The sequence below is a fragment of the Phodopus roborovskii genome, unplaced genomic scaffold (assembly GCF_943737965.1).
Source record: "Phodopus roborovskii unplaced genomic scaffold, PHOROB, whole genome shotgun sequence".
Lineage (NCBI taxonomy): Eukaryota > Metazoa > Chordata > Mammalia > Rodentia > Cricetidae > Phodopus > Phodopus roborovskii.
Window position 1 is genome coordinate 20146516 of NW_026125391.1, and position 24217 is coordinate 20170732.

Genomic DNA, 24217 nt, shown 5'->3' on the forward strand with positions numbered 1-24217 from the left:
GTAGTCATGGGAGCTCCACTGTGACAACAGTCCTCTATGGGTGATTGGGGTGGGGGTGGGGGAGTCTCCAGCCCACCTTGACCAGATGTCTGTGGACACAGAGACCATGCCTTCCCTGATAAACTGCCACACCCTTCCCCTGACAACAGAAAGGAACACCCTGATGGCAATGGAGGAGCCCAGAGCTGACCCTGGGGTGGGGTTATATGGAGGGAGATGCTGGCTTCATAGAGCTCACTTGTCCTAGGAGTCTGCACCGGTCTTGGAGGTCATACCTACATTTCTGTCACTTTCTCCATGAGCATCAAGGTGTCTGGGAGGTATGGTGAGGTGCTTCCCTGAGCCCCATAAGGTCTGTGTTTCAGACCTCACATTCCACTAACACTGTGATGCTTTTACCTATCATTGCTTTTGCATCCCATATCTGTAGGTCACAGCTATGACCTTCCATCTCTGTGTGACTCCCTCCCTCTAGGAAGAGATTCGGAGAACAGGAACACAGCAGTCTGGTTCAGGAGTGCCTGCCATCTCTGGAAACGACAGCCTCCCATTGTAATTCTCCCTTTGTCTTAGCTCTAGGTCCCCGATCTACATTCTTAGCCTGTACCTTTAGTGTCTTCTATCACACATGATGGTGGAATTCGGACATGGTGGCACACACCTACAGTCCCAGCATTCTGGAGGTGCAGGGTGTAAGGGAAAAGGGCCAACTAAGGAAACACACCCTGAGCAGAGTCAAAGAAACACACTTTGGCCCTGCAACCAGAGCCAAATGTGACCCTAAATCTGTACAGAAAACCAACCAATCCCTGAGCAGGAGATCTAGCCAGTCTGAGCTCAGGGATTGAAATCTGACCAATCCCCACCCTGGAAATCTCCCTAGGAAAATGCCACCCTCTAAGAATCCCTATATAAACCCGTCTGTTCAGCCTGTGGCTGTTTGGGCTGCCTGGCTGTCCTGGCAGAGGGCAGCCACTCTCCTGGATTCTTCCCTCCCAATAAATCTCTTGAATGAGGTTTGGGTAAGACCTTTCTTTTGTGGGAGCAGAAAGGCAGAGACCACCCTGAGCGGAGCAGGGCAGGGCTGTGACACTTTTCACCTGGGAAAACTTCCCTTGGCAAAGCTGTTACACTCTACTCTCTGGGGGCACTGGAGCCGCACCGTAACAACCTCACTGCCAGAGCAGAGCCGATAGACTGGAGACGCTCTCCCTGAAGCAGAATTGTAAGCTGCTGTGCTTAATATGACTATGGTATTCCTTGGCTCCCGAGTGCCAGAACACCTTTCTGTCCGGCTATAATACTCAGTATTTTGTGACTTCCGCATGCCAGAGTATCTTTCCATCTGAGCTGTAACACTCAGTATTCTTTGGCTCCCGAGTGACAGAATCCCTGTACATCCCATCCAAATTGTCAAAATGCTTACACAGGGAAGAGGATCAGTTCAAGGTCATCCTGGGTTACACAGAGAACTTGAGGCCAGCCTGACTACAAAAAAAAAAAAAAAAAAAAAAAACCACAAAAACAACAACAACAAAAAAAAAAACAAAACAAACAAACAAACAAAAAAAAAAAACTCAAAACACCTGAAACAGAGGAAATAAAGCAACCATGGTCGTTTAGAAAATCTCCAGTGTTGCCTGTGCTGCTAGCTTTTACTTCCTAGACCTGAGTCTGGTTTGGATCCCTCTCCCTGTCTCAGAAGAGGGCATGAAAGGGCAAAGCTTCAGTCACCACAGGGTCCTGGCTCCAAGTCTAACTTCTGACTGTCATAGTCAAAGCAAAACTTTTATTCAAGAAATTCTACTTTGGGCTTGGAGAAAGGCCTTAGTGTTTAAAAGCACTGGCTGTTTTGTCAGAGGACATTATTTATTTAATAAAAGTACTTATTTTATTCTTATGTATATGGGTGTTTTGCCTGCCTATATGTGTGTGTACTATGTGTGTATGTGTGTAGTACTTTGAGAGGCCAGGAGAGGGTGCTCAGATGCTCTGGAATGGAGTTACAGACAGTATAGAATAATTATATAGGTGCTGGGAACTGAACCCTGGTCTTCTGGAAGAGCGACCAGTGTGAGTGAGCTTAAGCACTGAGCCATCTCTCTATCCTCATAAATAAATCTTAAACATCTATTCTGCTTGAGAAAGGTGGGAATGGCAAGGGAGACAGCAAGTAAATCTCAACCTGCCACAGGCCCCACGGAGCAGATGCTTAACTGGTTCCATGTTACATTAGTGTTTCTAGGAAACAGATGAGCCTAATGTGGCTTACAGAGTCTGCAAGAACTAGGCTCTCCCACTTCAAGGGAACTTCTTTTTTCCTCTTTTCTTTTTTTCTCTTTGAGACAGGAACTCTCCACAAAGCCTGTTCTAGAACTCACTATGCAGACCAGGCTGATCTCAAAACCACACAGTCCCATAGAACAGTCTCCTTACAACTTAGAATCCAAAGAGCTTTACCTCCATCTCTTCTACACCAGGCCAGTGTTGAAAACACTGAATTTTTATGGTTTTGAATTATTTTGATGGTTTCTTTCTATTCATTCATTCATCTGATTATGCCAGGATTTTTTAGTGGATGCCAGGTTCTAAAAATCAAAGCAGGGAAGAATGGAAAAAAAAAATCCTACTCTATACAGCAAATGTGAGGCTGGAGCAGGACTACTAAGAGTTTGAAACCAGCCTGGGCTATGTAGTTAATTCCAGGCCAGGCCAGCCTTGCCTGGATGAGGCCTTGCCTTAAAAAAAAAAAAAAAAAAAAGATTGCTTAGTGGGTAAAATACCTGATGCTGGCTTGATAACTTGAGTTTGATTCCAGGTAGGAGAAAAAAACTGACTTCTGCAAGGTTCTCTAACCTCCACCACCATGTATGCTGTGGCACAGTTGTGTAAACACACACACACACACACACACACACACACACACACACACAACAAAACTAAAAGCTGCAGTGAAGGAAGGCAGCGGGGTGAGTGGTGAGCAAGTGACTGGGTATGCCAGGCAGCCTTCTGTGCAGCTAATGCCGAGGAGCGAGCCCAATGCAGGAAGAGCGGCCTGTGCAGAGCCGAGGTCCGCAGGCCCGAGTGACAAGCCTAAGGAAAACCATGGTGGCTAGAGCAGGAGAGAGGGGCTGGGTCAGGGGGGCTTGGGTCTTACTTAGAATATGGGAAGCCAGGATAGGGAAGTGGGTGGGTGGGGCAGCAGCAGCATGGCTGGTTCCTACCTTTTACAGCCCTCCTCCTCAGATTCATTTTAAATGACATATGTATCTGAATGTTACTATGTACACAGGCATGCAGGTGTTCCTGGAGACCAGGGGTACTGAATCTCCCTTAAACTGGATTATATTGGTAGTGAGCCTCCAGGCATGGTTGCTGGGAACTGAATTTGGATTCTATTTAGGAGCAGGATGTGCTCTTAACCTGGTCCCTCCCTGAAGAAGACTGACGGTACACACATATGCTTCAGAGACAATGCGCTTGACAGATTAGGAAGAGCCTACAGGAAGGCAGAGCGGGAGGCAGGAGATGGACCAGGTGGACCAGGTCTGAGGCTGATGGGCACCCTTCAAAGGTCCTAGAGGTGGAGTCAGCTGTGACTCAGTGTAAATCTCCAGAGGCCTGAGGCCCTGCTGACAGAGCTATCTTACCATGGGGCCACTGTGAAATGTCACAGTGACCTAGTACTCTGTCTCTCCACTCAGGCCTCTTCCCTGATGGCTCAAGGGTTGGAACATATGAGGAGCGTCTGTATTTTATGCTGGCTCACTGGCTCTATGTGGGTGGCCATGGCACAAACATGCTGCGTGTGCTAGGGTGGTGATGGGAGAAGAGCGTTGTGGGGTGAGTTGAGCAAGTGTGGTTCCCCCTCCTTTGCTGCTACAGTGCTGCCTGGACTTGCTTTATACAATGCCATTGGCCTATGTTCCAATCTCAAACCTTTTCCTCCCGCGGTTTCTGTCTCTCATTTATGCTTCCATTCATGACTCTGCTTGTCTGCCAAGGCTCATGATGACTCTGCAGTATTTACAGGCCATGCCCAGGAGGTCTTTTGGGTTCTCCCAGCTGACCTGTGTCCATGACCTCTACTGTCCCAGGCTAGCTCTCTGCTCCACCGTCTGAGGTCTAGGCCTGAGAAATAGGAGTAAAGGGCCCAGTTACATGGCTGGCAAATTGCAGACAGTGCGTGAAACAGTGGATGCTACAGCTTGTGAGTCAGTGCTGAATGGGAGTCTAGCAGGTTCTACTAGGAATGGATGGTCCAGCTGCTGGTCTCCATAGCAACTAGGGATTGTCTGGGTGGAAGATGAAGCCATCGGTGAAAACTGAGCATTCACTGTGTATCTAACAGAAGACACCAGCGGGAGCTATGGCACATCTGTAAGCCCAGCGCGAAGGAAGTGGAAGCAGGGACCAAGAATTCAAAGTTAGCTTTATTAACAGAGGCCAGTCTGGGCTACAGGAGACCCCAAACAAACAGACAACGACAGCAACAGCACAAAGGAAGAGTATGACCTCTAATCTCTAAGCCCATGGCTGCCTGGACAGAGCAGCCCACAGCACGTAGAAAAGGAGACGGCATAAGCAAAGGAGGCTAGGGTTATTTGGGATGACACACTGACCAGATCTCAAGAGCCCAGAGGGCAGAGGTGGTGGGATTTAATACTCTACCACCAATTATACCCTCATAGTAGAAGTCTTAGGTGATTCTTGGTAGATGAGGAGGGTTAGGCCAGAGCCGGAGCTGCCAGAGATAAAGGTTGTTACATCCGACTGTTTATATTTCTTTGTTCTCCCCTAAATCAACTCCCTCCCCCTTCCCGCCCCAAGACAAGGTTTCTCTGTGTGTAGCCCTGGCTGACCTTGAACTTTCAAGTGCTGGGATTGATTAAAGATGTGTGCCACCACAGCCTTGCCCATTCCTCTATTTGTAAGTCCCAAGCAGGCCATTTCTTCTGTATCTATTTATAGGCTGGGCCTGGCACAAAGGGGAATGTAGAGGCAGGAGGGGCCTGCTGTAGGAGCTCCAGGCTCTGCTGCTGGCAACCATGGATTTCACCTTCCGGGTGGCCTGGGTGGAGTGGTGCACAACAGCAGAATCCTGCAGGCAGAGTGATGGCTACCATGCCCGTCTCCAGGAAGGCTATCTGAGCACTCGGTTCAGTGTATTTGCTCTCATGTACACTCTCCTGCTCTCGAGCTCTCTGCTTTTATTTTAATTTTATGTGTATGGGTGTTTGGCCTGCATGTATGTCCGTGCACCTTGTGGCGGCCAGAAGAGAGTGTTGGAGCACCTGGGACTGAAGTTCACATGGCTGTGGGCTGACATGGGTTCTGGTGACTGAACTGGAAGAGTCAGCACTCTTAATCACTGAGCCATCTCTCCCAGCACCCTGAGTTATTTCCTTTTGGCCTTTCAGAATCATCAACCAATTCCTACTACAAATCTACACACAAGCCCACTGTGAGCTAGTGAGATAGTAGATTTAACACTTGTCCCTTCTACAAGTTCCAGGCCATGTCACATTGGCCAATGGCTAGCCCCGTGAAGGAGTAGCAGGGCTCCCAGGAATTGAACTGTGTTGAGGAATGATCAGGCCAGAGCATGGACACTTCATTGTTTCCACTGCATGTAAATGTCCCACCCTGCCCTCCTGTCTCTACTGCTAAAGGACACTTTGTCCCCTATCACAATGCCTTGTGGCCTGAGTGCCCTTGAGGATCCTGATAATTCACAGACTTGCTCTGCAGAGGCACAGTCGGGGATCTCCCTCGGATGCCTTGGAAGCCTGAATTCATGACACATTTTCCTTCTCTCCACTTGCCAAGGCAGTAGCCTCCAACCCTTTTGCATTCCCCAGGTCTCATAAATGAATCCTCTTCTACCCACTCATCACTGCTGATGGCATTTGTGAGAACTGTCTGGGCTGAGTCCTCTCCTTCACCTGCAGGTCCTACCCTTTCCCAGCTGCTGCCTAGAGATATCTATTTGCGGCTCCCCACTCTCTAAGACCCCTTCAGCTCCAGGCTTGGGCTTCAGTTTTTCCTTCTGCATCAAATGCTCTCTCTCTTCTCCTTTGCATAACATTTGTTACTTCCTTTGGCTTCTCAAGATCCTTCTTAGATTCAACAGTAAGGATGCATACTGTATTTGCCCACACTGCCCATGCAGGCCCTCCCTCGGTGGGTAGTATGGGAGAAAAAGTCCTCTGCCTGAACCCAGTTCACATTTATTAGCAAGAGGCATAGATGGTTCATGATGTCTTTCTTTCCTTAGAGGAGAAGCGAGGATAACTTAATCATATACATATGTCTCAAGCCCAGGTTGGCCTTGAACTCCCTATGTAGCAGGATGAACTTAAACTTCTGATCCTCTTGTCCCTAACTCCTGAGTGCTTCAAGTGTGTGCCAACTTGGCTGGTTTAGACAGTGCTGTGGAGCAAACCCCAGGGCCTCCCGTATTCTATGCGAGCACTCTATCAACTGATCTGCATCCACAGCCCTTATTTTAAACAATTGTGTTTCTGTACACACATGTCTATGCCTGTGGAGACCAAAAGAGGGCATCAGAGCCCCCAGAGCTGGGGTTTAGTCAGATGTGACATGCTAGATATGGGTGCTGGGAACTGAAGTCATCAGTCAGGTCTCCTGCAAGAGCAGTATGTGCTCTTAACTGTGGAGCCACATTTCCACAGCTCTGTTTTTTTGAAACAAGGTCTCTTGTAGCTCAGGGTAGCTTTGAACTCACTATATAGCCAAGGCTGGCTTTGACCTTCTGGTCCTCTTGCCTCTGTCTCTCAAGTGCTAGGGTTATTTATAGGCGTGTGCCACCATACTTTGCTCTTTATAGTAACATTCACATCACTCAGCCACTTTATTTTGCTGTGGCCTTTATAGGTACTGATTTGGGAAGCAAAATAAATGTCATATATTTTTATGAAATCCTTAGTTCGTTAGGGGTAAATGACTGGGAACAGGCTATCTAAATTGATTAGCTTAAGAAAATCAATCTGAGTCAGGCATGGTGGCATATACCAGTGTTTACAAACACCTGCGAGGTGGAGGCAGGGAAGTCAGGAGTTCAAGACCAGCCTGGGGATCATGAGACCATGTCTCAAACAAACCAAAACAGATAGGAGAAAAGAAAATCACACTGTATAGTGTCTCTACAGGTCATTAACCAGGCAGAAGAGACAAAACCAAAACAGAAAAGAGAAGAGACTCACGCTGTATAGTGTCTCTATGTCTCATTGACCAGGCGGAAGAGACTACATGTAAAAGAGTGCTCCTTGGTCTGAATGAGGGCCACCATGCAGTGACATACCACTTAGTGTGTGATGTCACTAATATCTTTGAATTATAATAATTTGACTCTTGGATACAAGCATTCATTCAAAATGAGTTTCTAATGAGGGATGTGGCAAGACATCGTAATCTAATTTAAGGGAAAGAAGCCACCATAGTAACTGAATTCATTCATTTCTTCCACTCAGATTTTGGTAACTCAGGCTGACCTAAAATAATGGCCTTGAACTTCTGGTCTTCGCGTCTCTACCTCCCAAGTGCTGGGATTATAAGCATGCACCATCATATCTGGATTATGGTGGTGAAGGAACCCAGGACTTTGTGCATGCTAGGTAAGGACTCTACCATCTGAGCCCAACTCCAGACATCTTCCCCCTCCCCCCTTGTATCCCAGGCTGGCTTCAGACTTGATATGGGATTGAGGATGACGGTCTGCTCTGACCCATGACAACAAGGGTAACCATGGCCATTTTATGTGGTACTAGAGAATAAACCCAGGGTTTCATGTATGCTAGGCAAGCACTCTACCACCTGAGCTGCACCCACATTCCAGACATTTTTGGGAGGGTATTTTATGTGTTAAGGATGCTTTGTCTGCATGCACATATGTGTACCAAGTGCATGCCTACAGAGGTCAGACAAGGGAGTCAGGTTGCCTGGAGCTGGAGTTATGGATGGTTGTGAACCACATGGATGCTGGGAGTTGAATTTGAGCAGGTGTTCTTAACTGCTGAGCCACCTCTCCAGCTCCAAGCCATATTTCTTGATAAACCATTCAGATGGCCTATCAGTATTTATTGTATCGGGTCTTTTCAGCTGTAAAACTGGGTTGTACTTTCAGGAAAGAAGCAAGTCCTCTTACCTCTTACACACACACACATACACACAGAGGCTTTTCTTCTAAACTCCTAAGGCATTAGTTAGCTCCAAGAGTTGTGTCTTGGCTACTTAATAGTTCAGCATCTGTTTCCTAAGAGGGCAATATGTTTTTACAAAAGCATAGAAGAGCAGTTATCAAATCCAAGAAATCCAATATCAACTGTACTGTACAGATGATAATACAGTATGGTCTACTTTCCTGGAGGACGCTCATCCTCCTGTGTGGGGTTTGGTCCACTTACACTCCACCTAGATATTCTTGAGTTCTTGCTTTTTTCTCTGATCTTAAAACTGTCTAATACATCATATATGTGTGTGCGCATGTGTGCGCGTGCGCGCACACACACACACACACCACACACACACACACACACACACACAGTGATAGCATCCAATTCTTTAGCCCTAGCTAACCTGGAACTCACCCTGTAAGCCAGAGCAGCCTTGAACTGTCAGCAGTCCTGCTTCTGCCTCTCAAGTGCTGAGATTATAGGCATGAGCCATTATACTCAGCTTTTAAATCCTTTTTGTTGATTAAGATGAGCAATACAGAACTTGGTAAGTGGGCTTCCTTAAGGGGACTTACATAGGAGTTTAAGATGCAGAAAGGTTCAATATAAAAATAGTGATCTTTCCTTTTTATGAGTTTAAGGTAGAAGACAAGAGAATGTGATAATATATTTGTATTATAAACGAACTTGGAAAACTGAAGCGCAAAGACTACAAATTTAAAGGTATGAGAAAACCTCAGTTGATCCCCAGGACCCACAGTGGAAGGAGCGACAACTCCTGTGAGTTTTCCTCCGTACACCCCACCCACCCCTGCCAAGCACAGACACAGAGACAAATAAATGGTAATGAAGAGGAGGCAAGTTTCACTGTGAAAGGGATGGATTCTCCACAGGGACCATTCACACAGAGGTGGTCTGCAGGTCCCCACTGGTGTGCAGTGCACCTCTGTACGCAACTCGCAGACCCCTCCTGGTGCCTCCCTGATAGGTCAGGGTGGTCCTGGCTAACCCTGCCTTGGAGCAACATAACTGCAAGACTGTGTAAAAACTCACTCCTGCTGGGTGGTGGTGCCACACACCTTTAATTCCAGCACTTGGGAGGCAGAGGCAAGTGGATCTCTGTGAGTTCGAGGCCAGCATGGTCTACAGAGCGAGTTCCAGGACAGCCTCCAAAGCTATAGAGAAACCCTGTCTGGAAAAACAATCAAACAAACAAACAAAAAACCCACCAACCTCCCCCAAAACAAAAACAAAACAAAACAAAACAAAACAAAAAAAACCAAAGGAAAAAAACTAGCTCCTTCCCTATATGCAAAGGAAAACACAGGACGGCTGGGAGCTCATTTCTCCAGCTTGAATATTCCAGGAAACCGCCCCCCCCCCCCCCCCCCCAGAGCACAGCACAGTGCTTCGGAGAGCAGCCCTTGCCCTGGGGATACAGTTACAGACACTGGTAGCTCTGTCCTCTCATTAGGGGGAGCTTCTCTGCACAGCTGCAACTCCTGCCTCAGAACAGCATTAAGGCTTCTCATCAGGGAGACTGGCTCAGAAACCTTCCTGCAAGCCAGGCCTAAGTAGTCTACATCCATAAAAATAGTCACTGTCCCACATGGTCAGCTCATCCACAAGTATGTGACCTTCGTTCCATCCTAACTTGCTTCCCATCCTTTACGGCCAGCAGCCCATGTCCTAACCTCAAGAAGAGTTCCCCTTTGCTTTCATAACACTGAGATGACCCCAGGCCAGGGATGTAATGGCTGTACAGAGAGTGAGTTTAGCACTGACAATCCAGACCTCTTTGTTTCTGCCTCGCTCCTGCCTCCTGGGCTAATGTGGTTGCCAAAAAAAGGAACAAAGGCACAGAAAGGCAAAACTTAACTTAAACATATGAAAACTCATTTAGCATAAAAATGACAGGTCTATGAGTTCTGGCTTATATAACCACAAAGATAATCAAGATTTGGCCTTATTTAAAACAGATGACAGTGCAACCAAGAAAGGACACTGTATGTTAAACTTTTACATTCGAAAACAAACTTTCTCTAGGAGGTTCTAATTAGAGTCCACAGAATACAGTTATATTCCAACAAAAGGAATATAACTGTGCTCATAAGCTTTTGGTTCTGGCAGGTTTCATTACGATGGTAAGGTTGGGGATCAGACTGAATGATCGGTTAGGCAAAACTTAAAATATTCACTATATATTTTGCTAGGTAGTTTGCCAATCTTGGTCCTGGAGTAATAAGGTAAGATACAAGGTCAAGAACAAGGTACCTGTTGACTGGCAAGTGTTTCCTTGTGACATGGCTACTGTCACGATTTCTGTGGCTGCTTCTCTGACGGCTTGTTCCTCACTCTGCAGAAGGGTAAGGACACACTTCCAGAGAGAAAGTGTGTCCTGCAATTCTGTGAAGAAAACCAAAGGAAAGTCATGTCATCTACAAAGCCACTGGCAAGCAAGCATGTCATAACACTGCTTCAACCTCATGTGGGAGGAGGACATTTATGAAGAAGCAGCAGCCATTTTTTTTTTTTTTTTTTTTTTTTTTTTTGTGGGGAGGGGGTGTTATTGTAAGTTAGGAAACCTGAGGATCAGGCCAACACTGGAACAGAGGGCCCTGCTGGGGAAGCTTGGAAATTTCTTTTTTTGTGGAAGAAGGAAAGACAAAGTCTCCAGAAGGTGCTGACTGTCCTACAAGGTTCTGGACAACTCTTTCCAGTGCCATGATTTATGTAACAAGAAAGTTTTTCATACCGTTAACCCCAGCACTCAGAAGGCAAGTAGATCTCTGTGAGATCAAGGTCAGCTTGGTCTACATAGAGTTCCAGGACAGCCAGGACTACACAATGAGGCCCCGTATGGGCGTGGCACGTGGATTGAAGGCTGGTGGCATATACCAGTAATCCAAGTTTTGTCTACGTAATGAATTTGAGGCTAGCTTGAGCTACATGGTGAGACCTTATCTAAAAAACTAAAGAGAACTTTAGTGTGGCTTTGGAGACTATGAGAGCTTACCAATTCCAATGCTACCAGTCTCTGGGGCCTATTTTCTGCTGCCCTTGGCCGTTGGTGAGGGCTCTGCTAGTTAGTATGCTACTGCTATGGACAGACAGACAGGCAGGATCTGCTCTGACAGCATCCAGGGCCATGAGATCTAGAGGAAACAGTCTGAGCTGGGCCCCACCCCCTCTGCCAACAAAACCATCTGGAGTTTAATTCTCTACTTCTCCAAGCTTTAAGTTTTATTCCTTCTTACAGACTCTACACTTTTTTAATTTTTGAGACACTTTCTAGTAGCTCAGGCTGTCTCATACTCCCCATGTAGCCCTAGATGGCCTTGAACTCTTGACATCCTCCTGCTTCCGTCTCCCAAAGGCTGTGTGTGACTCCAGGTGTGTGCTAGCAAAGAATCCATCTTGAGTTTTCTTAGTAACAAACAAAGTCATCTGAGCCTCTAAAAGAATTCCCCTCTTAGTCCATTTCAAGCTGTCCTCATGGCTCTGCTTGACTGCTGTTCTTCACCAGCTTGTGGCCACTGGCCATCACTCATCTCCTTCCTTGTTTCTTTCACGCCATCCCTAGTACCTTCAGCCGACACAAACCAAGACTCAATTCCAATCAAGAATTCCAGGTTGTTTTACACAAATTTTACTTGTGAAAGTGACAGAGTAACCAAAGTTGTTCAGAGAAATGTGCTGCAGAGTGGCACCACCCTTACTGAGAATGCTTGACACAGAAGAAACACTGCCTGCTGGAGAGTTCCGCAGTGCTGTCTAGGCCAGTTTTATCAGGGTCAGATCTCCAGTAGCTATGACTGCAGGCCCAGACCAGAGCACCTGATCTAACCAAGGTTTATTAGCCATTTCTCTTATTGCTCTGGCTTCCGTGATTAAGCTGTAACCACAGGAGTGTTGCCGGTGATGACACTTAAAGAAAGAAGTAAAAACACAGCAAGGAAAACTGGTCCCCAGACAGAGGCTGCACAGGTGGTCACAGGTCTAACTTAAAAAGATTCTTCCCCTAACCCTGGAAATCTGTCACCACGTCTGCTGCCATGACCACGGCTGCTGCTGGGCCCCTGCCTGATTTCTGAGGGCCAAGTATGAAAGTAGACAGGAAGTGAGCACCTAATGGTAATAAGACCACATGCAGAGGAAGACAGGGTCTGAGCTGGAACCTGGCTCTGTCCCTGGTTCTCCGTTAATTAAATCCCTGTGTTTATAAATCAAAACAAATTCCAAAGCAGCACAATAAAAACACTAAACTAACGTTCCCAGTACTCTTCATCTCTGGAGTCTCCCCAGACTCAGTTCTCTTCAGCATTGTTGGCATGAAGCTTTTCCCTACTTAACTGCTCTCTAGGCACAAGAGTGGCAGTGAGGGGAGGAACCCGGTTCAGAAGCCAGCTCAGAGCTGTATGTGTCTTTCCTATCTCAGGATTGATTTCCAGTTCAGTTCAGCAGTGAGGGGAACCAGCAGCCCAGTGGGGCATCAGACAGGAGCCCAGAAGCCAGCCTGGCCTTTCTCAACCTCTCAACCTGGGCAGCCAGCAGCAGCAGGAGTCCCAGGGAGCGCTTCCCCACCTGGCTCCCTGGAAGAGGAGAAGGTTGGGCTGAGTCTTCAAAGGCAGGAAGTCAGCCAGGCAGAGTTTGTTTACAGAGAGCTGGTCCCTGCTGATGACAAACAGGCCTGAGGAAGGGGTGGCAGATGATGAGGCAGTAGGGTGGACCAGTGATGAGACAGACAAGCACAGAGTGGAACAGAAGGGGACTAGCGAGCCATGTTAAAGGATGTGCAGGGTTAGCCTGCAGACAGTGGGAGCCCACTCAAAGCTCCTCAGCAGGGGAGCGTGGTGCACACTGGTAATCCCAGCACACAGGAGCTAAGACAGGGAGGTTCTCAGTTCAAGGCTCTCCTGGGCTGCACAGTGCCACCGTCTCAAATGAGAGTTTTAATAATGGATGGGCAAGGGGGTCAAATTTCTAGACAGGAAAGACCACACAGCTCATGGGTGATCTGAAAAAGTCTATATAGAACAGCTTGGGTGATGAGATTGAAGGGAAGGAAGGGTTAATATGACTGAGAGGACAGAATGTCCTGGAAACATGTAATAGTGTTCACACACGCTGCCTTTGACCATGTCCTTTCTTTTAGTCTGGAGCATCTGTCTCTTCCTGTGTTAGCGGAGTTGGGTGCAGTGGGCTCCCTGCTTAGCACACTTACCAAGAATAGGCCGGGGGTTGGTGAGGAACAGGGGCGTAGCACTTGTGAGGACCGCAGCAGCTGCCAATCTAGACGCAGTAGGAAGATGATCTCCACAGGACCAGACAACCAGCTGTACCCACTGTCTCAGCTCAGGGGCTATGGAGTCCTTGTTCTGAGGACACAAAAGCAGCTCATGAGTGATCCCCAGGGGTGAAAGGAGGGAAGGCTCTAGCCAGCTGGACCCACAACCCCAGAAACAGCAGCAGCAGCTCATGGCTCTAAGCAAAGCCGCACTGCTTTTGATAACAAGAGCTTTCACTGGTACACGACCCACAGTTTTCTTTAAAACTTTAACTGACAACTAAGACTGTATGTACCTGTGGTACATCTGGGATGCTCTGCCTTGTGTGTGCCTTGTGTGACGTGTGATGGGGGAATGTCCTTCTGTATATGTTTCTTATTGGTTAATGAATAAAACAGTTTTGCTAATGAGGTAGGGAGATAGGCAGGACTAGGAGAGAAGGAGAATTCTGGGAAAGGTAGGCAGAGGGAGCCTGGCGGAGCAACAACATGCTGGGGCATTACCAGGTAAGCCATAGCCTCATGGCAATACAGATGGATAGAAATGGGTTAATAATTAAGACAGAGCTAGCTAATAAGAAGCCCTGGCCATCGGCCGACAGCTTTACAATGAATATAGTGTGTCTGTGTGTTTATTTGGGGCTCAAGGGTGATGGGATTATGACGGAACAGAAAACTTTCAACATCCAGGTTAGATTAAACACATTAACTTCTGTGGTCAACTACAGAGCACTTTCGCCACAAGGAAAAGGGCCACACCTTTTTGTGCCATGCCCCATCCTCTCCTCTGACCCTTTACTCTCTGATTCTATGGGTTTGCCAAATTCTGGGCAAGAAATATAAACAGGCTCATACAATATTCGATCTTTTGTGAGTAGCTCCCTTTTCACACATTAATGTTTTCTTCTACACAGGGTCTCCTATAGCACAGGCTGGCTGTGAACTCTTGGTTCACAGATTAGGGTCACACATTAATGTTTTCTTCTACATAGGGTCTCCTATAGCACAGGCTGGCTGTGAACTCTTGGTTCACAGATTAGGGTCACACATTAATGTTTTCTTCTACACAGGGTCTCCTATAGCACAGGCTGGCTGTGAACTCTTGGTTCACAGATTAGGGTTTCTAAGCTTTACCTATTACTTTGCATGGTCAAATAATATCCTACTCTGAGTTTTGGCACTTGGTTTATTCTCATTTTTCCTATAATGGAGAGTCTCATTCTATGTGAACTACTTCCTGGTGCCTTTGGAGGTTTCTTCCTGAGGTCACACAGAAACTGAACTGTTGCTGTAACATGTTATATGGGACAGGACCCTCTGAGAGGTGATGAGAGTGAGTGAGGCCTTTGTGACATTAAGGGATAAAAGCCTTTACCTCCAGGTTGGGCTAATAATAGGAGTAGCTTTGCTATGCAAGTGAGTCCCTCTGTCTGTCTGCTCCCATTCTTCACACCTTCTCACCACGTGCCACACTCTGCTATGTCTACAGTTGTTAGGCCGTGAGAGGCCTTCATGGAAAGCCTCTGAACTGGGCAATTTGTTCATGAAGCCCATCAGGGAACCAGGGGGTAGTTTCCAAGACACTTCACTGGGGCAATAAGCCTCTGACTGGACCCCATGAGCCTGCAGATTCCTTCGAGCTCCACAGCAATGGCTCTATGGCTCTAAGCTGAGGTTCTCAGCTATGGATGCTGAAGCAATTTCCTCCCCAGAGCTCTGGCAACATTTTCCTCCACGTTGTTCCACCATACTGTGGGGTTTTCTCTCCCTAGAAAATGTTTTATTTCATGGGGTAACGCTTCACTGAAGTTCCAAGGGCTACATATGGGGCACCTGGTGAAGAGCAGCTGTCCTGGTTTCTCTAGCAGATGCACGTGCTCTGCTGTCTAATGGCTGCTGCCTTGGAATGTGGGTTTATTGTGTTTTGCTGTTGCTGTGTGTTTCCTGAGATAGTTGTGTCTCTATGTAGCTGTGCTCACAATCGTGGCCCTTCTGCCTCAGCCTCGGGAGTGCTAGGATTACAGGGGTAGCTTTGGTTTGGTTATAGTGCTAGGGAGGAGACCCAGGGCCTTGTGCATGCCAGGCAAGTGCTTTTCTTTACTATAGCCGAAGATCTACTTTTTTTAAAAGCCTTTCCACATTCTTCCTATACTTCCCAACACTGTTTTCTTTTATTTACTTTTTAAATTTTTGTAACTCCTAGAGTGGTCTGTGGCCTATGTTTGGTCCTCAGGCATGCCTCTGAATGACAGAACCCAGGAATCTGCTTCCTTGCTCGATAGCACTAACAATGGGGTTTTACCCTGGCCTCGGGCACTCTGATTTTTAAAAAAATATTTATGTATGAGTGCTCTATCTGCAAGTATGCCTGCATGCCAGAACAGGGCATCAGACTGCATTATAGATGGTTGTGAGCTGCCATATGTTTGCTGAGAAATTAATTCAGGTCCTCTGGAAGAGTAGCCAGTGCTCTTAACCACTGACCCATCTCTCCATTTCTCGAGGCAATCTGCCCTTTAAAAACCTCCTCTTTCAAGTCTTCTTCAGTCCTTAAGCATTCCCTCCCTGCCCTCAGGTTTTCAGAGCCTGCCAGTGACTCAGCATTCTCTCCTTCTCTTGGGTTATGACTCAGCATTCTCTCCTTCTCTTGGGTTATGACTCAGCAGTCTCTCCTTCTCTTGGGTTATGACTCAGCATTCTCTCCCTGCCCTTGGGTCTCCAGAGCCTGCCAGTGACTCAGCATTCTCTTTCTCTCATTAGCCTGCACTCTACTCTGATTATGAAGAATCCACCATCTTTGTCCCCACTAGCACAGTGAGGAATGTGTAATTGCATTGCAGACTGGTCACTGTCGACTCACCACTACCTTAAGATGGTGCTGCCTTTCTTTTATAAAAATTGAATGTGTTCTTTACAAGTTTAAAGAGGTGTGTAATGCATTCTTAGTGCTCTCATCCTACCCTTCCTCATCTCCTCCCATCTCCTGGCCCCTCCCTTCTTCCCTACTACTGTCTTCCCCACCATGCTTTGTTTCACTGGTGTCCCTGGTTTGGTTTGGTTTGGACCGTCTGTGCGGCCTTGGCACTGAACCTGTCTGCTGGAGTCTGGTAGGCTCACTAGCGGTTACACAACTTAAAAGGACTGCTCTTTTAGAGTCTATTAGCAGCCTCTGATCCAAGGACAGAGTCCCCATTCACACCTGACTGCTGGGAGGACCTATGCTGTACAGGCCTGCTTACAGTCACCCTGATGTGTCCTATCTAGAGGGTGGGATTTCACTGCCTTCTCCCTGTCTGTCAGCTCTTAAATCCTTTCTGCCTCCCCTCCTGCAGCGTTTCCTGGTCACCACACCCTCATATACACCATATGTACGTACGTATGTATGTACGTATGTATGTACGTACGTATGTAGGTATGTATGTATGTATGTATGTACGTATGTATGTATGTATGTACGTACGTATGTTTGTATCTGCCTCACAGCATTTACAAAGGAGCCGTTTTGCTTGCTTTGGTTCCTCTTCACCTTCAAAGTGCATGTGGGGCAGGTAGAACACACATGGGACCTGGTTCAGATAAAAGCTCATGCTCATGGCAGACAGGGTATTTTAGCCCGTGCAATAATACATCACGATACTTAGCTCAAGCTGTCATCCTAAATGACTTGCTTATTCCTCCTGAAACAGTCTAGCTACAGGAATAGGAGAAAGCAATACACATGCGTATGTGTGCTGGGATGGGGGCTTCATCCTCAGAGGCTCTAGTCAAAAGTGGCTAAGACCAAAGAGAAGAGGGCATACATTCTGAGACTGCAGCTGACTGCCAAAGGAAAGCGTCAGTACAAGGAACACTTCTGGTGAGCCACCGTGATTCTGCCCACTGGGACAGTTACCTTTCACCGCCACCCTTGGGACAGGGACAGACTTAGCCTCACCTCCTCACATGTCTGCACGTGGTAGGCAATTACTTTGGAGGCAAGCTTCAGAGCTACACTCTGGATTTCAGATCTGGAAAAGGAAAGAAAATTAAAACGCGCGCGCGCGCGCACACACACACACACACACACACACACACACACACACACACACACACCCTCAACAGTTACAGTACATACAAGTCAAGCATCTAAGATAAGACAGGCTCTCTTGTAACCTAAACCAGCCTCAAATGCACTATGTGGGCAATGCTGACCTTGAACTTCTGACCTTCAGACCTCACCTGTAGGTGCTGGGATTACTGATGTGTGCTATCACACTGGCTTCTGTGCTGGGAATCAAGTTCAGGGATTGCTAATGCTAGATAAGCACTCAACCAAACGGGCTGTATTTAATATATTTTTTGCACAATTGTTTATGTAGATAGTCTATAACTTTGTATCAAGTCTTTACCTGATTGTATGATTTCTTGTACCCCCTGGTTACTAGTGTGAAAACTTGACACTCCTTTATTACTGACTTTAGAACACAGCTGCTAGGCTGAGGCTTAGAAACTCAGGACCTGAGCCCTTAGGGGAGGATAGTGAGCAGGGTCCCCACGGGGTGACTGGAAGGGTCAAACAGTCCCCCAAGACTGCACATAAGCTCTGGGGCAAACCTGTCATTGGAAGCAATATCCATAGTCCAGATCAGGAACTCCTTTGGGGAGAGGTGAACACAGTGCTCTGCCTGGGGAAGCCATTCACTTGGGTTCATATGATGGAGAATCTTCAGGACCTGTGAGTCAAAGCCAAGAAAACATGATAAGGAAATACACTGAGAATACTCTTGTGTTCCTAAGTCAAGACTATCTTTAACAACAAGGAGGGGACTCTGTTTTCAAAAGGCTCCTAAAGTCCACTGATTTTTTACTTCCTCTGTCTTGAAGAAAATGAGGCAGGGCAGAGTGATGACAAGCTTCAGGGTCCCTGGTGACCTAACATCAGCACTAGAAGCCTGTATGGTCTCATACACACCAGACTGAACCTTTTTCACTTTTTAGTTCTGGGACAGTCTCACTAAGTACTCAAGCTAGTTTTGAACTCACTCTACAGCCCAGATTGAGCCCAGCCTCCTAAATATCTGAGCCTGGAAATCTCACTTTTGTTTTGACCAGGTTTCCGAGGTAGCCATCTACCTGTAATTAGGCATATCAGTCAAGATAACCTCTGAGATGTGTCATGGCTAATGGAGGCCAGATGTGACATCAGTTGTTTCCCTTGGTCATTCTGCAGGTCTCTCACTGCACTTGGAGCTTCCTGGTTTGCGTGGTCTAGCTTTCCCCAGGGATCCCATCTTCACTGCCTCAGTGCTGGCATTACAGGTGGGCTGTCATACCTAGCTGACATTTGCAGGGGTCCTCACACTTGTGTGATAAGCACTATCTATCTACTGTGCTATCTGTCCACCCCTACAGCTAATTCTCAATGATCTTTCCGAAAGACAGAGCGGCCTGACCTAAAACTGATAAATCCTTACAAGCAGTACCACTGACCTCTATACATAAAACCAAGCAACATACAGGGCCCTACTCTCAGGGATGCTAAGCTAATGCCCGTTGCCCCAGATGGCCCAAGCCCGATTCGCTGTCCTCGTGCATTTTCCTGGTGGTCCCCACATGGAGGTGGGGCACAGAGGAGTGCCAGTACAGCGGAGACCCTACCCGGCAGAAGCATCCTGGGTGGTTTTCCTTCATTGCCAACAGCAGGAACTCTTCTGCCATACTGTGCAGCAAGGGAGGTGGTCCCTTCTCTTCCAGTTCAGAGGATGCTACCCTTTCCAGCAGGGTATCCAGGGCTAGCAAGCGCACTTCAGGAAAGGAAGACTCCAGAAGCCGAGAGAAGGAGAGAGGAATGGCAATCGCCTGTCCTTCAGCCTCAGCCAGCGATGCCCAGACTTCAGGGATGGCTAGTTTGGTAAGGCTTTGCAGGTACTGTGGTAGACCTGGCACCTTGAAGGTCCAGGGAAACCCTGTAATCAACTCTGATCCCAAGACAATTCCTTTCACATCTTCCCAGAGGCCAAGGCTCTCCAGAGCTAGAAAGTAAACAAAAAACAAAACAAAAACAAAAAAACAAACAGAAAACAGAGAGAAAGAAATAAGATTTTCATTAGGTTTTCTAGGAAAGGGTACAGAGAAACGGGAGACATTATAGAAAAGGAACTCCTGCACCTCTTCTACACACTCAACCCTGCAGGACTTGGTCCCTGTCAAGCACTAGAGGCTCTGGGGTGGATCCTGTAGTGACCTGATGCATACATCACTGTTAGTACAACTAACTGTCACAATGATTTTCCTAGAACTCCACTCACTGGCTTAACTCTGCTCTCCTGATGACAGCCCTGAAGGCGTCTGCTCACTATTATTGTAAGCCCTCCCTTTTTTTCCCATCATGATGGAGTTCCTCTTCCTGTTTGAGCTAAACTGCCACAGGCTGATCTCACCCTCTCTTGACTTGGACCACAGCATGGTCTTAAGCCCTGCATTATCCATCATCCAGCAGAGCCATTAGCCTCCCTTGCTCTGCACACCAGGCTACTGCTGGATCCTGACTGCTCCCTCCTCTCATGACTACTGAGAGGAGAGCTGCCTTGTATTTGGAACTGAGGTCAACTTGTTTGCTCTGTTAGGTTTAAACCCTATTAAACCTTATCTACCTGTTAAGTTTCATGTTCTGCTTTTCGGTTGTGGAGAATTTTAAAATGAAGTCTTAGTTCTGATCCAAAACCATCTTCCCTGTCTCCTATGTGCTAAGTATTAAGTGGAACAGGACCACTGCCCTTAAGGGGGATGGCTGTCATATCTAAGACAGAGACATGGATCCACGACTTCCATATAATGGTGCAAACGAAGGGAAAAGGGCCAATCAAAATCCAAGGAACCAAGTCACCTGAGCAAAGTGACCCCCTGGGGAGTTACAGGTTGTCTGCTTCACCAGAACACAGAATGTGAAGTGAGGAAAGACTCAACCAGGCAAGGAAGATGCCAGGATGTGAGGTCCTCCCAGACCAGAGCAGGCATAGGAGACTGTTCAGCACTCAGGAACACAACCTACTTTTGGGTTACACAGTCCCACTGGTAACAATGTACTTGGCAGCCTACTTCCTTAACCAGGATGTACTATGTACACTCCCACTTCAAACCATGTACCTAAAACCTCAGCTTCCCAACCCTGTATCAGGCTACATGTATTCCCATTTCTGAACAACACTTTAAGTTTCCCAGTCTCTAGTGGGCACCCAAATTTAGAGTTTCCATTCAAGTGTGATGTCAGTATATCCAGGAACCAGGAATGAAGAATAGGAAGGCTGATTAGGCATGAACTAGCTTTGGTGCATGTTTAGTAAGGCAGAATGATGTCTTCTAGCAAACTCTGAGAGAAAATATCCTATTTACCATTCTTATACTGACCACAATCGATGTACACATGTTTAACATCCATGCATAACTGAGGAGATGCGCTTACCAGGAAAAATATGGATGTATGACCTAATCTGTCACCCAAAATAGAGAAGATCCAAACCACACCTGGAGTAACCAACTCTTCCTTCGTCTAGACCCCATATAAAGAGATTCCAGAGTGTGGCTTGAGGCCTTTCAGTACCCTTACCCATGCAACCCACTGTCAACCTGACAGGGTCTCCCTCTATAACCTGCACCATCGTTTTGCTCCAAGTAAAGTTATTTGGCTTCTATTGCAAATTTTCCTGAGTCCTTATTTCCAATTCTTTGGCTAAGAAGCCAAGAATTGAGGCTGGAGAGATGGCTCAGTGGTTAAGAGCAACAGCTGCTCTTGAAGCCCTGGGTTCAGTTCCTGCACTCACATGGTAGCTTACAACTGTGTTTAATTCAACTTCTGCAAGCACTGGGCACAATGTGATGTTCATACTGATATACGTAAAATAAAAATAAATGCATCCTAAGACTCTGATCACTGGTAAGAAGACTGTGCAGAAGAATGTACATATTCTGTAGGTAAGAGAACACCACTAGTGAGCTGGTTACCTATCTGTCTATTGTTTATTTAAAAAACATTTTAATTTTATGTGTACGAGTGTTTTGCCTGAATGTTCGTGCACACATGTATACAGTGTTTACAGAGGTAAGAAAAAGGTGCTGGATTTCCTGGGGAAAAAAAAAATGGAGTTACAGATGGTTGTGAACCTCCATGTGGGGCTGAACCCAGGTCCTCTGCAGGAGCAGCAAGCAATCTTAACTACCAAGACATCTCTCTAGTCCTATGTAATGTTTCTTGAAAAAAGGTCCCCCCTGGCCTTGGATTCATTGCTTCTTGGTCTTCTTGTTCAAGCTGCCTAAGGTTAGCTTGTGATCCTCCACCTTCCACTTTCGAAGTGCTTGCAGGTCTGTGCCTCTACACCTGCTCAGAGCTTATTTTAATGGTCATGAAGAAGACCGTGCTCACTGGAGTCTTTTTATTGCTGAGGGGACAGTATTACAGCAGCAGGGAAACCAGGGAAAAGACTACCACAGTACTCATGCTTATAATCTCAGCACTCAGGAGGTAGATCAGGAGTTCAAAGAAAGCCTCAAAGAAAGAACCCCTGCAGTGGTTTTAAAGACAATGGCTCCCAAAGGGAGTGGCATTGTTAGCAGGTGTGGCCTCCCTGGAGGAAGTGTGTTACTGTGGAGGGGGACTTTGAGGTCTCATATATGCTCAAACCATGCCCAGTGTTTCAGACCACTTCCTGTTGCCTGCAAGACAGAGAACTGGTCTCCTTCTCCAGCACTATGTCTGCCAGCATGATAATGGACTAAACCTCTGAATTGTAAGCAAACCACTCCAATTAAACATTTTCTTTTATAAGGGAGTTGCTGTGTCTCTTCACAGCAATAGAAACCCTAACTAAGAGACCACCCACCCCTACCCCAGTAGTCCAGGAGGAAATTGTAAGGACTCAAGGAAAAGGGTTATATGGTCTGAATGTTTCCTCTCAAACATCTGTTGAAGTGTGATTGCCACTGGAATGGCATCAAGAGGTCCATTTCCTGCTTTTGCTTTTCCAGACACTGTCCCTTTCTGGAACCCAAGCTGGCCTGGGATTCAGGGTAATCCTCTTGTTGTGCCTCCCTGTGCTGGGGTCACAGGTGTGCACCACCATGGCTGGATTAAGAGGTGAGTTTTTCAGAGGTGATAAGGTCAAAGGCTAATGGTATTTTTTTTTTTTTTTTTTTTTAAATTGGTCACTGTCTTGTCCTTTTGGTTTTGTAAATGCTCACTTGTCCTGTCAGGTTGTAGAGATGGGACACCCCCGCCCTCCATCTCTGGACCTCTAAGCCTTCAGTACCCTAAGTTAAACAGAGTTCCATCAGTTCTAATGCACCCAGATTGTGGCGTCGTTTTTAATAGCAGCAGGAAAAATGGACTAAGACAGAATGGATAAGGAAAAAGATGGCTTAAGGACTGATGTGGTGAAGAATCTGGGGCCAACTTAGAGGACCATTAGGTCTCTCCCAGGATGCAGTTCTTCATACGACATGACAAAGGTCAGGTGGCCTCAATGTCGCGGAATGCTGTAAGTATCACAACCAGACAGTTACTAACCATGTCACTAGGCCAGGCAGGAGACAGAGATCTTCTCTGCTGTGAGAGTTTGTACCTGCCTCCCATTCCACTCAGGTCTCAGCAGTTCCTCTCTGGTTCTAGTCACCTACAGTTACATCTGTTCTGAGCGTTTCATCTACAAGAACACCAGGGGAGCTCCATCTGCCCCTTGCTGATATTCACATAGCCCACTGTTAGGAAAGCCAATGGGGCAGCTTCCCAGGGGCTTTCAGGACTAGAAGTACTAAGATCTGACATCTCAACATAGCTCAATGGACTTTGCTGACTTTAGAGAACCATCGTAAATAGGAAGGTGAGAGAGTAAGTTAATGCTCAGAAATGCTTTGAACTTAAAAGAGCCACATAAACTTAGAATTAAAACAAGGGATATTTATATAACACAAGTTTATAAAAAACCAGGCAGCCCTAGAAGGTATTCCAGTGTGATGAGGGGATGTGGCGGTTAGTTTGAACTTGCAACAACCCTTACTGGGGAAGAGACCCTCAGTTGAAGAACCACATCAGGGTGGCCTGTGGGCATGTCTGTGGGAGATGGCCTTCATAATTAACTGAGGCGGGAAGGCCCTGGGTATGTGGCACTGTGTCGGTGGCTGGGCCTTGAACTGTGTAAGAGTAAACAAAGCTTACTGAAGGAACAGTGGCAAGCAAGCAGCATTGCTGGGCTTGGGTCTCTGCTCGACTGGGCACTCAAAAAAATCCTGCTTTGACTTCTCTGTAACCTGCAATTATAAACTAAGGCTACTAGGCTTTTGGTTAAGGTGTTTTATCACAGTAACAGGAATGAAACCAGAACAGGGGCACTACCACTGGCCATGTGTAGTACCGCTCCTAACTTCACTGTAGGAGGCAAGCATCTGCACAAAGAGGAAGCCTCTGGCAGATGGGATCCTCAGCTCATTCTCATTGTTGAAGACCCCAGTCCTAATGCAATGCGGTGGAAAAGAACTCCATCTCTATGATCTTCTGGTACCATTTCCTACCCTCTTCATCTACTTCATTGTAAGGACAACATTCCTCTGAATGGAAGTCAGAAACATGGCTGAGAGACCTGATCCTAAAAACTGGGGAGAGATGGCTTAGAGGGCAAGAGCATTTGTTGCTCAAGCGGAGGACCCAGTTTTGGTTTCTAGCACTTACATACAAGGTGGCTCGCAACCATCTCTAACTTCAATTCCA

General features: G+C 46.8%; 1 protein-coding gene across 1 annotated transcript in view; it reads right to left on the minus strand.

Annotated features, from left to right (window-relative positions):
• Thada (THADA armadillo repeat containing) overlaps positions 1-24217 on the minus strand; it is a 275181-nt gene that overhangs the window by 22000 nt on the left and 228964 nt on the right. Inside the window, exons 32-36 of the mRNA XM_051175184.1 lie at positions 19120-19493; positions 18076-18194; positions 17417-17489; positions 13420-13573; positions 10470-10601 (exon numbers count right to left, since the gene is read on the minus strand). Of these exons, the coding sequence (XP_051031141.1) occupies positions 10470-10601; positions 13420-13573; positions 17417-17489; positions 18076-18194; positions 19120-19493 (852 nt within the window). The remainder of the gene's footprint in view (positions 1-10469; positions 10602-13419; positions 13574-17416; positions 17490-18075; positions 18195-19119; positions 19494-24217) is intronic.